General features: G+C 44.9%; 1 protein-coding gene across 1 annotated transcript in view; it reads right to left on the bottom strand.

Annotated features, from left to right (window-relative positions):
* Positions 1–15,412, bottom strand: part of apoba (apolipoprotein Ba) — a 77,797-nt gene that overhangs the window by 47,697 nt on the left and 14,688 nt on the right. The window contains exons 13-19 of the mRNA XM_072498870.1: positions 7,972–8,183; positions 7,398–7,635; positions 4,247–4,426; positions 3,960–4,148; positions 3,362–3,529; positions 1,402–1,607; positions 1,143–1,307 (exon numbers count right to left, since the gene is read on the bottom strand). Coding sequence (XP_072354971.1) covers positions 1,143–1,307; positions 1,402–1,607; positions 3,362–3,529; positions 3,960–4,148; positions 4,247–4,426; positions 7,398–7,635; positions 7,972–8,183 — 1,358 coding nt within the window. The remainder of the gene's footprint in view (positions 1–1,142; positions 1,308–1,401; positions 1,608–3,361; positions 3,530–3,959; positions 4,149–4,246; positions 4,427–7,397; positions 7,636–7,971; positions 8,184–15,412) is intronic.

Raw genomic sequence — 15,412 nt, 5'->3', positions numbered from 1 at the left:
TCCTCGGGGCTGCGGAGAATCCAACCCAATATTTTTTGGCCTTTGGCTGAAAAATATTCATTGAAAAACAAGTAGTTTATTAGCACATTCAGTGTAGGTACATGTAATGACCTCCAATTAGGATTATTGGTTGGCCAATTGGTGTATGAGCTCCCTCAATGATAGCTCATTGAGGGGGCCCATATAAGCACCTGTGTAGGCTTTGTGAGGCAGTCTTAAGTTGACTGGAATGTGAACAGCACTGTTTGGAGCTGCTCTTGTATATAAAGTTATTGCAAATAAATACTGGAGTAGTGACGGAACCCCTGCCTCCTGTGGATTATTACAGCACACATTTCCCAAAGATACTGCGAAAATGTGTTGGTCACATTATCCTTTTGGGGCAAATATAAGGAAATTTGATATTCATTTTCTCCCAAAATACTGTGTTAAAGACACAGCAAGTTTATAAGACAGTTGTGTAGTCAAAGGTTACCTAAGTCAAACTACTTTTTCCATCTTTCTCCATTGCAGTCACCAATTAAATATCCTTGACAGCAACTAATATGGAAATTGCAGGCTCTTTGTAGGGAATTACTAGATGACTCCATACTCCCTTTATCTCCAAACAACTGCCTCCTTAAACTTCTCTCTTTAACCCCTCCATGCTCAGCTCTAACAAATGCCAAAAGTGCATTGATTTCTTAACTCCCAAGTTAGAGAACAACTTTCTGCCACCTCTTTTGGTTTCACTCACTTCCCTTGTCCACTAAGGAAAAGCTTCACTCTAATCCCACCCACATCCTTAATCTGAAATGTCTCCCCCCCCCGCTCTCCACATCCTTTGATTTCTCTTCTCTCTCCAATTGTATTGAATCTAATCTTTTGCTTCCCAAAATTCAATCTCACTCAGTTCCCTACCAGATCACTTAATTTCTTGGGCTTAATGCCAACTGAACATTTTTCCCTGCACTGATATTATCCATTATCTTTCAAAATCATCAGCATCCTGCCTTTAAAACCTGGCTACCCCTCTTCCCATCTCCATGTCCTTCATCCTTCAGCTCTACAAACCTGTTGACAGCTTTTGAATCTGTGCCCATCTCTTTACAATTTCTACCCATCATCATTGATGAACAATAACTTCCAAACACATTACTGACCTTAATTCTCCAGTCAGTGGACAACTGGGTGTATCAGGGTACGTGGCACTGCTGCAAATTGCAACTCCTATAAACAATGGTTTGCATGATTTCCAGGTTTGCCCTTTCTCCGTGAGGAATGCAATCTTCTCAGTTTTTGTATTATGTATCAGAGACAGTCCATTGCTGTAAAAAGGGCAGATAAAGATCTTGTTAAATGTGTGGCCATGCTTTTGATTCCGTGAAAATTAAAAGGATGAAGGAATAACCTTACACTGACCTAATACTTAAAAGTTTGATTGGTTCTTTGGGTGCTGGAATGCTGAATTTTATCTGATTATTACTCTTCTTGATCCGGGCTTCAAAACCAGATTCATGATACAAATTTTGATTAATCTGTATTCCATTTCTGGCAAAATTAGGTACATTTACTCCCAGTTGGGTCACAAACTCAATTGCAACTGCTGGCTTGATGAGACCTTCACTCTGCAATAGAAGAAATACATGCTTTCATTAACAATTTTCCAAATCGGCGATCAATAAGTAATTTCCATTTTGCTAAAAAGACTTATTGCCGAAGCTTTTAGTCTTTTCTGGAGAAAAAGATGCTAATTGATTGGCCATAGGTTGCATGGAGAAATCAATAGGCTGGGCGAGAGGCTTCCCAAGCTCTTGGGTAATTCAGTTAAGATGCAATGGTTGGGCAGCACGGTGGCGCAGTGGGTTAGCCCTGCTGCCTCAAGGCGCTGAGGTCCCAGGTACGAATCCCAGCTCTGGGTCACTGTCCGTTTGGAGTTTGCACATTCTCCCAGTGTCTGAATGGGTTTCTCCCCCACAACCCAAAGATGTGCAGGGTAGGTGGATTGGCCACGCTAAATTGCCCCTTAATTGGACAAATGAATTGGGTACTCTCAATTTTTAAAAATTGCTAACCGCTGTGCCACCGTGCTGCCCACAACATACATTCATACACAGAAATTAATTGTCTGGAAACAAAAGATCTCCAAATATGTTCAAACCTTGCATCTTTTTTGAATTACCTGAGGGCTTGGGAACCTTCTAGTTCCTGTTGCTTTAATTTATGGTAATGCCTCAGCCAATCAAAGTTTACTTGCTGACCAAACGGCACCCTTTTTATCTGTAGTGTATAAATTGTTGTGATAGTTTCAAATTTTGTATTCTTGTGTTTATCCTGATGAGTGCAAGATAAAAAGCTCGGCAACATAGAATCCCTAACAGTGCAGAAGGAGTCCATTCAGCCCATGTTTGTACCAATTCTCTCTGAAAGGGCACCTACCTAGGCGGACTCCCCTACCCGATCCCCATAACCCCAACTAACCTGCACATCTCTGGACACTAACGGGCAATTTAGCATGGTCAATCTACCTAACCAGCACATCTTTGAACTGTGGGAGGAAACCGGAGCACCCAGAAGAAACCCGCACAGGCACGGGGAGGATGGGCAGACTCCACACAGTCACCCAAGCCCAGAATTGAACCCATGTCCCTCGTGCTGTGAGGTAGCAATAGTAACCACTGTGCCTCGTGCCGCCCCATGTCTCGCTTTTCTATAATATTCAAGTTCTGTGCTACCACAAGACTATCAATAAGTAAATTACATAGTAGGCATAATTTTTCACTTCATGCTTCTAGTGGAGAGCTTTACAAATGAATATGCACAACACCATGCAAAATCAAGAAAACCGACCCGGTATATACTTTGGATGATTTTTTATCAATTTCAACTTAATTCAATTATGTAACAACTCAATTTGTTTAGATTATATATGTGTATGGATTTCATGACTGCTATATTTCCCAGTTGTATGTGAATGCAGAATTAAAGGATTGATTTCTCTCCCTGCTCTTAAATATTCCCACATGAAAAAATCTAAGGGCGGAATTCCTGTCTCCTCCCCTCCCCCAAGGGGCAGGGTGTTTTGCAGCAGTGGAGGAACCCGGCATTGACTTTCCAAAATTTTCCAATCCTGCCACTGTCAACTGGTTTTCCCATTGTTTGCATCTTTTGCTGCCGGAAAACCTGTAGCGGGGTGGGGGGTGGGGGGGGGGGGGGGGGGGTCGCCATTAGCAAGACTGGAAAATTTCACCAGCGGGAACTGGAAAATTCTGGCCTGAATATTTGAAGATGTCAAGCGAAGAGTGAGGAAAAGATGATCTGTCAGTGATTTCTCCCATGATAAATCAAGTCCTAATTTTGAGCAAAATTAGGTAAATATTACCTTCTTTCCTGAAAATCGTATCCCTGCTTTAGCACCAGGAGCAATTGTACCAGACAAAGACAACTTAAGAGGAAGACCAGCTCCAGTGGGGAGATTAAACTGGGTGTCCATGAAGATATAGTGAGCAAATAGGTCGCTATTTATACCTTTCTGCAAAGCTGCCATGAGCTACAAATGCAAAAAATAATAAGTATTAATATATAAAACAGATATTTAAACAGTTTGTCATGTATTTTATACCGTTAGTTTTAAATAAAGTTATTTTTTTTTAAATCCTGTTTCGTATTTCATGAGTATTCATGACAAGCTTTTCTTCTTTTAACAGCACAGAAAGCAAAGTTACCACATTATTGAAGTTTCACAGTGTTAAGAATTATTCTTTGTATCTTTAAAAGGCATAATCACATGGATCATCAGGTAATGTCTACTGTTAGCAATGCACATTCAAATTAGCCGATTGTAGCCAGAGATGTATGTTTTCTCAACCACGTATATTACAGCATCACAAAGCCAATAAATTTTTTAATTTGGGTGTTTCTTTTTGACCAAATGATAATCTTTACATCTATCCTGTGCCTTGTGATTTAATGCATGGTACCTTTGGTGGAAGGCTTCGGAATAGTTGAAAAGCATTTGACATCATTTCTCTTGGCAGTTTGAAATCACTGCCTTTAATATAACCTAGCTCATTTCCAAATATTCTCAAAAAAGCCTCTGCTTCTGGTGTTTGTTCTTCAAATTTCTTCAGCATTTTGTGGAAATTATCTGTGAGCTTTTTCATTAGGTCCTAGTAAACAGTAGAAAGGTAAAGTATTGGTAAAATATGTCAGCATACTCTCACCAGTAAATTCTGGAACAAATTAAGTGTCAATCCCAGATACATACTTGTTCTGAATCTTCTCCATCTTTACTGATTCCAAACCAATTGAACATCACTTGTGATACCTTATCTGGAACTTTACCATTCATCCAGTATAATGCCTTCTTTGCACTGTCTGGAAAAAATCCTTTCGATCCAAAAATTGCTTCCAGAGATGGCTCAAATCCATTGCCATCCAGACCAAACTGTTTAAAGGAGAGAATCTTAATTACGTTGTATGAATTACTTTTAAATTATGCATTAGCATTAATAATTGCTGGTTTTAATATAATTCCGATTATTGTTATTTGTATTAGTTGTCCATTATCTATTTTCCCATTCTCTGCCCTCCTTGCTTGTAATTTTCTATCTTTCACCTTGAGAGATATCCGCTCCAATACTTATAGGGAGGCTGGGAATCTCACTACAAGTTCTGTTCCCCCATCATCATTGTTTTCGCTGACTGATATTGACTCCTCAAATCATAGAATCTTACAAAAAGAGACCATTCAGCCCATTGTGTCTGCACCGACCATCAAGCATCTATCTATTCTAATCCCATTTTCCAGCACTTGGCCTGTAACCTTGTGTGCTCTGGAATTTCAAGTACTTCTTAAATGCTGTGGGGATTCCTGTCTCTACAACTCTTTCAGGCACTGAGTTTCAGATTACCACCATCCTCTGGGTGAAAAAGCTTTTCCTCAAATCCCCTCTAAATCTCATGTCCCTTACCTCAAATCTATGCACCCTAGAACTGACCCCTCTACCAAGGAGAAATGGTCACTTCCCTCTACCCTATCTGTTTACCTCAGAAATATATCCCTCAGCCTTCTCTGCACTAAGGAAAACAACTCCAGCCTATCTTCATAGCTAAAATGCTCCAGCACAAGCAACATTCTAGTGAATCTCCTATGCACCCCTTTCTAGTGCAATCACATCCTTCCTATAGTGTGGTGACCAGAACTGCACACAATACTCTAGCTCTGGCCTAATGTACATTTTACACATCTCCCTCATAACCTCCCTGCTCTTATATTCAATGCCTTGGCTAATAATGGCAAATATCACATATGCCTTCTTAACCACACTATCTATCTGTCTTCAGGGATATATATACATGCACCCAAGGTCCTTCTGGTCCTCTATACCTCTTGGCATCATTGTGTATTCCCTTGGCTTGTTAGTCATCCAAAGTGCATTCTCATTCTCATTTCAAAATCCTTCCATGGTCTCAAGTCTTTCCACGTCTCTAATCTCCTCTAGCCCCACAATCCTGCAAGATATCTGCACTCATCCAATTCTGGCTTTTCGTTCGCATCCCCAATTTAAATTATTCAACCAATGGTTGCCATGTCTTCAGGTGTCTCGGTGCTAAGCATTTGAATCTCTTCCCTTAACCTCTCCTCCTCCCTACCTCCCTTTCATCTTTTAAGGCCCCCTAAAAGCTGCCTATTTGACCAATTTTTTCATTGGCCCTATAATATTGTCTTTCATGGCATGATGTCAGATTTTGCTTTATAACACACCTGTAAAATGCCTTGCGATACTTTATATTAGAGCACTATATGAATACAAATTATTGATGTTGTGAGGTGAAGAGAAATAAGATGCAAAATGACTGCCAAATGTTAACTCCTAGGAATGTAAAGGAATAGATCAGCACCGAACAGGTGAATGGTGGGCGAAGGGAGGGTGACAAGTTAGGGGGCAGTGCCAGGGTATGTCTTTCTCCCCCCGGGGGCTATACTTACCTTTGCGCCCCGGAGGGATCCCTTTGACTGTTCATTGTTTTAAAAAAGAGGTTTTAAACTTCGCCAACATGATGTTACGACGGTGATGTATGAATATTTAGTTGGGGGGGGGGGGATCATGTGCTGGGGAGACCCATTAATCATGTTAAAATGTATTAAAATCCATTTAACTGAGATTCCCACCTTTTGTGGGGGTAAACCTTGTGCCGTCACCAGCGAGGAAAATCAGGAAATGCAATCTTTCCAGAGAGAATTGCGTTTCCTGATTCTCTACAGATTTTCCACCCACATCACTATTCTCTCTGACGGCGATCATGGGCTGAAAATCGTCCCTGAGCTTCTACAGCAATGAGGAGAAGCTGTGATTGACAGAAGGATGGCCAAAGGCTTAATAATAATAACCTTATTGTCACAAGTAGGCTTATATTAACACTACAATGAAGTTACTGTGAAAAGCCCCTAGTCGCCTGTTACACAGATGGAGAATTCAGAATTCTCAGCTGGTACGGGAATTGAACCCCCGCTGTTGGCCTTGTTCTGCATCACAAACCAGCTGGTCTAGCCCACTGAGCTAAATCTTCATCTCATTAAGGCTTCATTAAGGGGCTGGGAGCAACACTCTTACTCTTCCTGCCCGACAAGGGGTGCTCTGAAAAACATTAACCTGCTGGAGCTGGCAGCTCTTGTATCATTTCACTGCCAGATTTCCCAAGCCCCTAGAAACCTTGCCAGCAGCTATTACATTTCTATCAGGGTCCCAAATGCATTGTTGGGAGTCTGAATTAAATACTTTAATGAAGAGCTCCACCTTTCCAAATTGCACATGCACCCTGTCAACTTAAAAATGGTGGCAGGTGAGAATGCAGTGGGTTGGGGACACATTGGTAATTTTTTAATTTTCAGCCGTGACCCCAACCCACCCTCAACTGTCTGCAGCCCATCATGAGGTTGGGGGTTAATATTAAGGCCACAGGGTTAACCCAGCACCAGCAAGCCTCTGAATATAACAGCAAAAATTCAATCTTTACATGTGAGTTTAGTCAAGGAATATATGTTATTTAATCCCCCCAGGTTGGTTTCAGTCTTCATCACAGGCCGCTGCAAAGGGGAAGAAGGTCTTAGTTAGCAAACACAGCAGGGAGCCTACCTTTTTTTCCTAGTCTTAACGTCGCTCTGCTTAAGATCAAGTAACATAAATGTATGCTAGACATGAAACCTGAGACTTTCTTGCTCTGTATGATTAAGTTAAGCAGTAGCATGGCATTGGCCGACTGAGCCTTCGGGAAGAGCTATCGTAAATGTTCAAATTTTCTCAATTTTAAAACTCTTGAGTAAGTAGCTGATATCTGCTAGAATTTGTCTAGGGAGGATTTTAAGTTGTTTATAAATTAGAGGCAATCAGATTTGCGTTCATATGTACACCTACCTCAAAAAGATCCATGGATTCACCAAAAACATTTAACGTAGTTTCCAGCATTACTGATCTTGGCAAGTATTCGCCTTGCTCAAAAATGACATTGCTTTGCAATCCAGCTGCCAGAGCATCCTGTTTTCCTGGAAGGTTTATTTTTTTATACACGTTATAGTTTCTAGAAAACTTTCTAAAATTCATGGGACCTGGGAGATGAATGTCTCGTAGAGCATCTGATAATTTGTTTTTCAGTCTGTGCAAAAGAAAGCACAGAATAATTTAGCTGAGCCATGCATGAATAGTATTGTTACATTCAGGTGTTTCTTCAAAATGATCAGCAATACCCATATAACAGAATTACATAGACATGCATGATTTTTAACAATTCTAGGTTCTAATTATTTATTAAACCAAGGGAAAGAAACATTCATTCTCATCAGCAAGCTAAATCAACATTAGATTAACATGGAAATTGAAATGACATAGGTAACGGTATATATTTACAAGACAATGGACATGCCAGTATCTTCACAGTCAAACATGGGTGCGCACGTTAATGCTAAAATTTGTACGACAGTAGTTTACTTACACTTGGACATTGGGCGCCTCAGATTTGAGAATATTGGAGAGATGTGTGGAAACAAAGTTTTTAACTTGGATATTTTCAATCTTTGGTAGGTATCTTGCAATTTTTTTTAGATGGTTTGATGATGGTTCCTTCATCACCATTAAATAGGCTCCTAGCCTCCTTGACACAGATCCTTTCACATCTTTGAATACTTCAAGAAGCACATTGCGAAGCTGAAATTAAAATTATTGATATGGTAACATTTTTTTCTGCACACAAAAATATTCTTCAGTAGCTCTGCCAAAGGTGACAGTGGAAGTGACAATTGAACATCAGAAATGAGTAACTCGGGCTACAAACTCAACATGACCAAAAGTGAGATCTTCCCGGTACACCCACAAGTCGGGGGGGCAGAACTAACGGGACTGCCGTTTAAACAAGCCCAACACAAATTCCGCTACCTGGGGATCCAAATAGCCCATGACTGGGAAGGGATCCACAAATGGAACCTCACCAATCTGACGGAGGAAGTGAAAAAGGACCTGCAAAGATGGAACACACTCTCACTCTCTCTCGGAGGGAGAGTCCAGACGTTCAAAATAAACAAACTGCCCAGGTACCTCTTCCTACTTGGATCCATTCCGATCTACATCCCCAAGGCCTTTTTCAAAGCACTGGACAAACTAATCATGGAGTTCGTATGGGGGGGGGGCGGTGACCGACTGGTAGAGAGGACCGACACCGTACTGGACGCAACAAGAAAGAAACGGGAGGAGGACCTGGGGATTGGAATAGGGTGGGGACTCTGGTGCGAAGCACTGTACAGGGTCAAAACCAACCACCTCCACGTGTGCAAGGCTCAGCCTGCGCAGCTAAAAGTGGTACATCGAGCCCACGTAACAAGAACCCCTATGAGTAGGTTCTTCCCGGAGGTGGAGGATAGATGTGAACGGTGCCAAGGAGGCCCGGCCAACCACGCCCACATGTTCTGGTCTTGCCCCAGACTTGCGGGGTACTGGACAGCCTTCTTCAAGGCAATGTCCAAAGTGGTGGGGATGAGGGTAGAGCCATGCCCGAAAGTGGCGGTCTTCGGGGTTACAGACCAGCCAGATCTATTTCTGGGGAGGAGGGCGGACGCCCTTGCCTTTGCCCCCCTGATCGCCCGCCGTAGAATCCTGTTCGGCTGGCGGTCAGCAGCACCACCCAAAGCTGCAGACTGGCTGTCCGACCTCTCGGAATCTCTCCAAATGGAGAAAATCAAATTCGCCATCCGAGGGTCAGACGACGGCTTCCACAGTACATGGGAGCCATTCACCCAATTGTTCCAAGACCTGTTTGTGGTCAACGAACAAGCGGAAGAATAGCCAGGTAGCCAAAGCATGAGAGTGAGAGATAGACTGGGGGGCGCGGGGAGGAGGAGGGTGCGTGCGTTAGGGCAACTAAACCCTAGAGAAAAGAAAGGCGAACCACAGGAGGGGGGGGGGGGGGAGGGGGGGGAGGGAGGGGGGGGGGGGTGGTGGGGGGAGGGAAGAGGCAGGGAACAAGAGAAGAGAACCAGGGAGGTGGGAGGAGAGGCAGGGAAATGACAACCGGAAGGAGGGCACGGGATTCGATAACAAACTTGGCATCTCCAGGAACAGAGAACAAGGAGAATACAGGCGAAAGACAGGACGAACGGCTGAAGTGGAGGTGAGCGCGAGACGACAACGACAGCGAGATCCGTCCGAGAGAAGCAAGTGACAACACCAACACCAAACCCATTTGAGTATTGCCCACTGTAATTGTTTCTCCGGCACCCAAATGTATATTTACCTCCCCAGTCTCCACCCCACCCCACCCACCCACAAACAGTTGTCTACTTATGTGTTGTAAATAATTTTGCCAGAGTTTGTACAGAGTTGCTGCTGTTGAGCTGGTGCACAATACCCTAACTTTTATTTTTTATTTTATTTTTTATTATTACTTTTTTTTTGGTATGTTTGGGTGTGCCCTTCTCTTCTATATATATATATATATATGTATATATATATTTCTTATTCTTTATACATAACGGTAAATATACTTTGTTCAAAAAACCAATAAAAACATTTATAAAGAAAGAAATGAGTAACTGAGAAAAATGGACAAGATTCAAGTTCCACTCAATCATGGGTTAGTGGAGGTATCAGCTTGCACAACAGCTGGGCACGACATTTGACCTTAATACCCTGGATTAAGGGGGAGTAATTGAGACAGTTTATCTGCCAATGATCACAACAAGTAGTTTGAGTTGGCAAAGCCATGTGTACATTGATTTTGTGTGAGTAAAGAATTTGGTTCAGTTTACAAGATATTCTCACACTCTGTCTACACTCAAAAAGAAAAATTTGTCATGAAGGCGAGATACAAAAGGATAATCAAGACCCACCAAACCATGGCTCAGATACTTTTAGTTATTTCTGCTCCACTGCCGATCACATTTCGATGCACAGACTTACATAGATGCGGGGGAGACAATAAAGGGAGAAGGTTGTATATTTTCATCCGGAGACACATGTAATTGGGGTGTAAAGGAGCTAGCTGACCTTAAAAGTTGAGAAACCACCCAAATGTCCTTGTTCTTTTACACTGATCCCTTCCCTGAACATATTTCAACTCATCTTATGGCTCCTGCTCTATGTTAAAGAGCCAGATGCACAAATTTGCTGAAATTACCTTGATTCAAAATTGTATATATTTAAATCCACCATTAAATTGGTGCATCAAAGGGCAGTATTTACTGGCCCCACCATCTCCGGGATTGTCCGGTCCTGATGAAGGTCAATGGATTTTTGGCTACCCTGCCGTATCCCCATGGTGGGTCCCACAGCTGGAAAGATCCCAGCCAAAGTCATTTTTCTGTTGTTTTGCCATTTTCTGAAGTATTTAAAACAAAATTATCCCGTTCTGCACAGTCTTTTCTATTTCTCAGAATGCATTTTGGAGCATCATGATTACATGCAATGCCCAGTGTGCATGAGTAATGGATAACTTGACACTAAAAGAAGAAATAATTGGTTTGAGTTTGATGCTTTCCTCGGGCCCTGATTACTTGTGCTGACTTATTCTTGTTTATACCATTTAAATTAGGAACATTGGAAATAGGAACAAGAACAGGCCATTTGGCCCATTGGGCCTGCTCCACTATTCAAACCGATCATTTACCCCCTTACGCGATTGTTTCTACGAACCACATATCATCCAATGTCACGAGGATCCAAAAATCCTCTCGACTTCTGTCTTGAACTTGGCGCACTGACTGAGCTTCCACAGCCCTCTGTAGAGAATTCCAAAGAGTTACAACCCTCTGAGTGAATGGCTGGGATTCTCCCCTACCCGGCGGGGCGGGGAGTCCCGGTGGGATGGAGTGGCAGGAACCACTCCGGCTTTGGGCCGTCCCAAAGGTGCGGAGAAAACCGCACCTTTAGGGGCCAAGCCCTCACCTTGAGGGGCTAGACCCGCGCAGGAGTGGTTGGCGCGCCGCCGGCGGGCGGGAAAGGCCATTGGCGTCACGCCAGCCGGGGCCGAAGGGACTGTGCCGGCCGACAGAAGTCCACGCATGCTGTCAGTGGCTGCTGGCGCCAGCCCCGCGCATGCGCATCGCAGAGGCTATGGCCGAGGCGGAAGGAAAAGAGTGCCCACACGGCACAGGCCCGCCTGTGGATCGATGGGCCCCGATCACAGGCCAGGCCACCGTGGGGGCACCCCCCCGGGGCCAGATCGCCCCGCGTCCCCCCCAGGACCCCGGAGCCCGCCCGCGCCACCAGTCCCGCCGGTAAGGTAGGTGGTTTGATTCACGCCGGCGGGACTGGCATGACAGCAGCGGGACTTCAGCCCATTGCGGGCCGGAAAATCGCTGGGGGGTGGGGGGCGCCGACGGCGTGGCGTGATTCCCGCCCCCGCCGAATTTTTGGTGCCGGAGAATTCGGCGGCCGGCGGGGGCGGGATTCACGTGCCCTAGTTGTGTTTCCTCACCTCTTACACGGGACCTTATCGAAAGCCTTTTGAAATTCCAAACACACCATTTCCAATGTTTCATCTTTATCTCTGCTTCAAGTAATATCCTCAAAAGACTCCAACAGGTTTGTCATTCTGTTGTATGTTAATAAAATTGGCATAAAATCTGGATGTAGACAGACATTTGGTAAAACTTCAACGGGATCTTCCTAATCTTGTCCTCAAGGACATTCCACCTCTTGGTCTCACCTGTAGACCAACTCCAATAAGGACAAACATTAACAATCAAGGACTACCACAAAGAACAAAAAACAGTACAGCACAGGAATAGGCCCTTCGACCCTCCAAGCCTGCGCCGATCATGATGCCTGTCTAAACTAAAATCTTCTGTACTTCCGGGATCCTTATCACTCAATTGCCATCCTATTCATTTATTCGTCAAGAGCCTCTTAAACGTCGCTGCTGTATCTGCTTCCACCACTTCCCCTGCAGCGCGTTACAGGAACTCACCACCCTCTGTCTAAAAAACTTTACTCGCACATCTCCTCTAAACTTTTCCCTCGCACCTTAAAACTATGCCCCCAGAAATCGACTTTTCCACGCTGGGAAAAAGCATCTGACTATCCATTCTAGCCATGCCAATCATAATTTTGTAAACTTCTATTAGGTGCCCCCCCCCTCCCCCGTCCCCCATCCCCCAAACCTCTGTATTCCTAGTGAAAACAATCCAAGTTTATCCAACCTCTCCTCATAGCTAATACCCTCCAGACCGGGCAACATCCTGGTGAACCTCTTCTGTCCTCTCTCCAAAGCAACCACATCCTTCTGGTAGTGTGGCGACCAGAATTGTACATAATATTCCAAATGTAGCCTAACTAAGGTTTTGTACAGCTGTAGCATGTCTTGCCAATTTTTATACTTAATGCCACCACCGAAGACTTGCATGCCGTATGCCTTCTTGACTACCTTATCCACTTGTGTTGCCACTTTCAGTGATCTGTGGACCTACGGCCAAATCTCTCTGCCTATTAATACTCCTAAGGGTTCTGCCGTTTATTGTCTAATTCCCACCTGTATTAGACCTTCTAAAATGCATTACGTCACATTTGTCCAGATTAAAATTTATCTGCCATTTCTCCGCCCAAGTCTCCAACCGATCTATATCCCACTGTATCCTCTGACAATCCTCTTCATTCTCCCCAACTCCACCATCCTTGTGTCGTCTGCAAACTTACTAATCAGACAAGCTATATTTTCCTCCAAATCATTTATATATTCTACCTGACTGAACAGGTAGACGAGGGTAGAGCAGTTGATGTGGTGTATATGGATTTCAGCAAAGCGTTTGATAAGGTTCCCCACGGTAGGCTATTGCAGAAAATACGGAGGCTGGGGATTGAGGGTGATTTAGAGATGTGGATCAGAAATTGGCTAGCTGAAAGAAGACAGAGGGTGGTGGTTGATGGGAAATGTTCAGAATGGAGTTCTGTCACAAGTGGAGTACCACAAGGATCTGTTCTGGGGCCGTTGCTGTTTGTCATTTTTATCAATGACCTAGAGGAAGGCGCAGAAGGGTGGGTGAGTAAATTTGCAGACGATACTAAAGTCGGTGGTGTTGTCGATAGTGTGGAAGGAAGTAGCAGGTTACAGAGGGATATAGATAAGCTGCAGTGCTGGGCTGAGAGGTGGCAAATGGAGTTTAATGTAGAGAAGTGTGAGGTGATTCACTTTAGAAGGAAAAACAGGAATGAGGAATATTTGGCTAATGGAAAAGTTCTTGAAAGTGTGGATGAGCAGAGGGATCTAGGTGTCCATGTACATAGATCCCTGAAAGTTGCCACCCAGGTTGATAGGGTGGTGAAGAAGGCCTATGGAGTGTTGGCCTTTATTGGTAGAGGGATTGAGTTCCGGAGTCAGGAGGTCATGTTGCAGCTGTACAGAACTCTGGTACGGCCGCATTTGGAGTATTGCGTACAGTTCTGGTCACCGCATTATAGGAAGGACGTGGAGGCTTTGGAACGGGTGCAGAGGAGATTTACCAGGATGTTGCCTGGTATGGAGGGAAAATCTTATGAGGAAAGGCTGATGGACTTGAGGTTGTTTTCGTTAGAGAGAATGTTAAGAGGAGACTTAATAGAGGCATACAAAATGATCAGAGGGTTAGATAGGGTGGACAGCGAGAGCCTTCTCCCGCGGATGGAAATGGCTAGCACGAGGGGACATAGCCTTAAACTGAGGGGTAATAGATATAGGACAGAGGTCAGGGGTAGGTTCTTTACGCAAAGAGTAGTGAGGCCGTGGAATGCCCTACCTGCTACAGTAGTGAACTCGCCAACATTGAGGGCATTTAAAAGTTTATTGGATAAACATATGGATGATAATGGTATAGTGTAGGTTAGATGGCTTTTGTTTCGGTGCAACATCGTGGGCCGAAGGGCCTGTACTGCGCTGTATTGTTCTATGTTCTATGTTCTATATATTACGAACAACAAAGGTCTCAGTACTGATCCCTGCGGAACACAACTAGTCAAGGTCGTCCCTCTGACGTCTATGACCGAGCCAGTTTTTTCTAGCTCACCTCTGATCTCGTGTGACTTCACTTTCTGTACCAGTCTGCCATGAGGGACCTTGTCAACGGCTTTACTAAAGTCCACGTGGACAACATCCACTACCCTTCCTTCATTAATCATCTTCATCTCTTCCTCAAAAAAACTCGATCAAGTGAGTGAGACATGACCTCCCCATCAGAAAATCATGCTGCCTTTCGCTAATAAGTCCATAGCCGGGATTCTCCGATCCCGCTCCGGGTTGGAGAATCGCGCCACGCCGCTACAACGCCGGGCCGCTGATTCTCCGATGACCAGGGAATCGGCGCCAACCATGCCCGTGCGGTCGCCGCCACGCCGATTGGGGGCCGTTGAAAGTGGCCCCCGCGGCGATTCTCCGCGCTCGACTGGCCGAGTGCCTGCTGAGTTCCGCTGGTGTGGGTTATGTATGGTCCTACCCAGCGGGACCTTGGAGTTCTGGCTGCGGGGTCCGTCCTGGTGGGGGGGCAGGGGGATCCGACTCCGGGGGGGCTCCACGGTGGCCAGGCCCGCGATCGGGGCCTACCGATCAGCGGGCGGGCTAATTCTGGGGGGGGATCTATGTTCTTCCTCGCCGGCTCTGTAGAGCTCCGCTATATTGCCCAAGGGCCGGCGTGGAGACGGCAACCCACGCGCATGTGCAGACCTGCGTCGGCCGTGGCGCGCATGAACAGACCCGCGCAGGCCATGTTGCATCGGCTTTCGAGCGCACAGCACTCCGGCGCCGTACTCGCCCCCGAAGAAGGGCCGAATGCCTGGGCCTGGAGGCCCGTTGACGTCAGCATTGCTCGCACCGGTTTTGACGCCAGCGTCAACACTTGGCCGGGAGTTCGGAGAAACCCAGCCCAATTGATTCCAAATGTGAGTAACTCCTGTACCTCAGAATCTTTTCCAATAATGTC

This window comes from Scyliorhinus torazame, chromosome 4 (assembly GCF_047496885.1).
Source record: "Scyliorhinus torazame isolate Kashiwa2021f chromosome 4, sScyTor2.1, whole genome shotgun sequence".
In the NCBI taxonomy this organism is placed as follows: domain Eukaryota; kingdom Metazoa; phylum Chordata; class Chondrichthyes; order Carcharhiniformes; family Scyliorhinidae; genus Scyliorhinus; species Scyliorhinus torazame.
The sequence above is the reverse complement of the archived record's forward strand: the minus strand, read 5'-3'. Positions and strand labels throughout refer to the sequence as shown.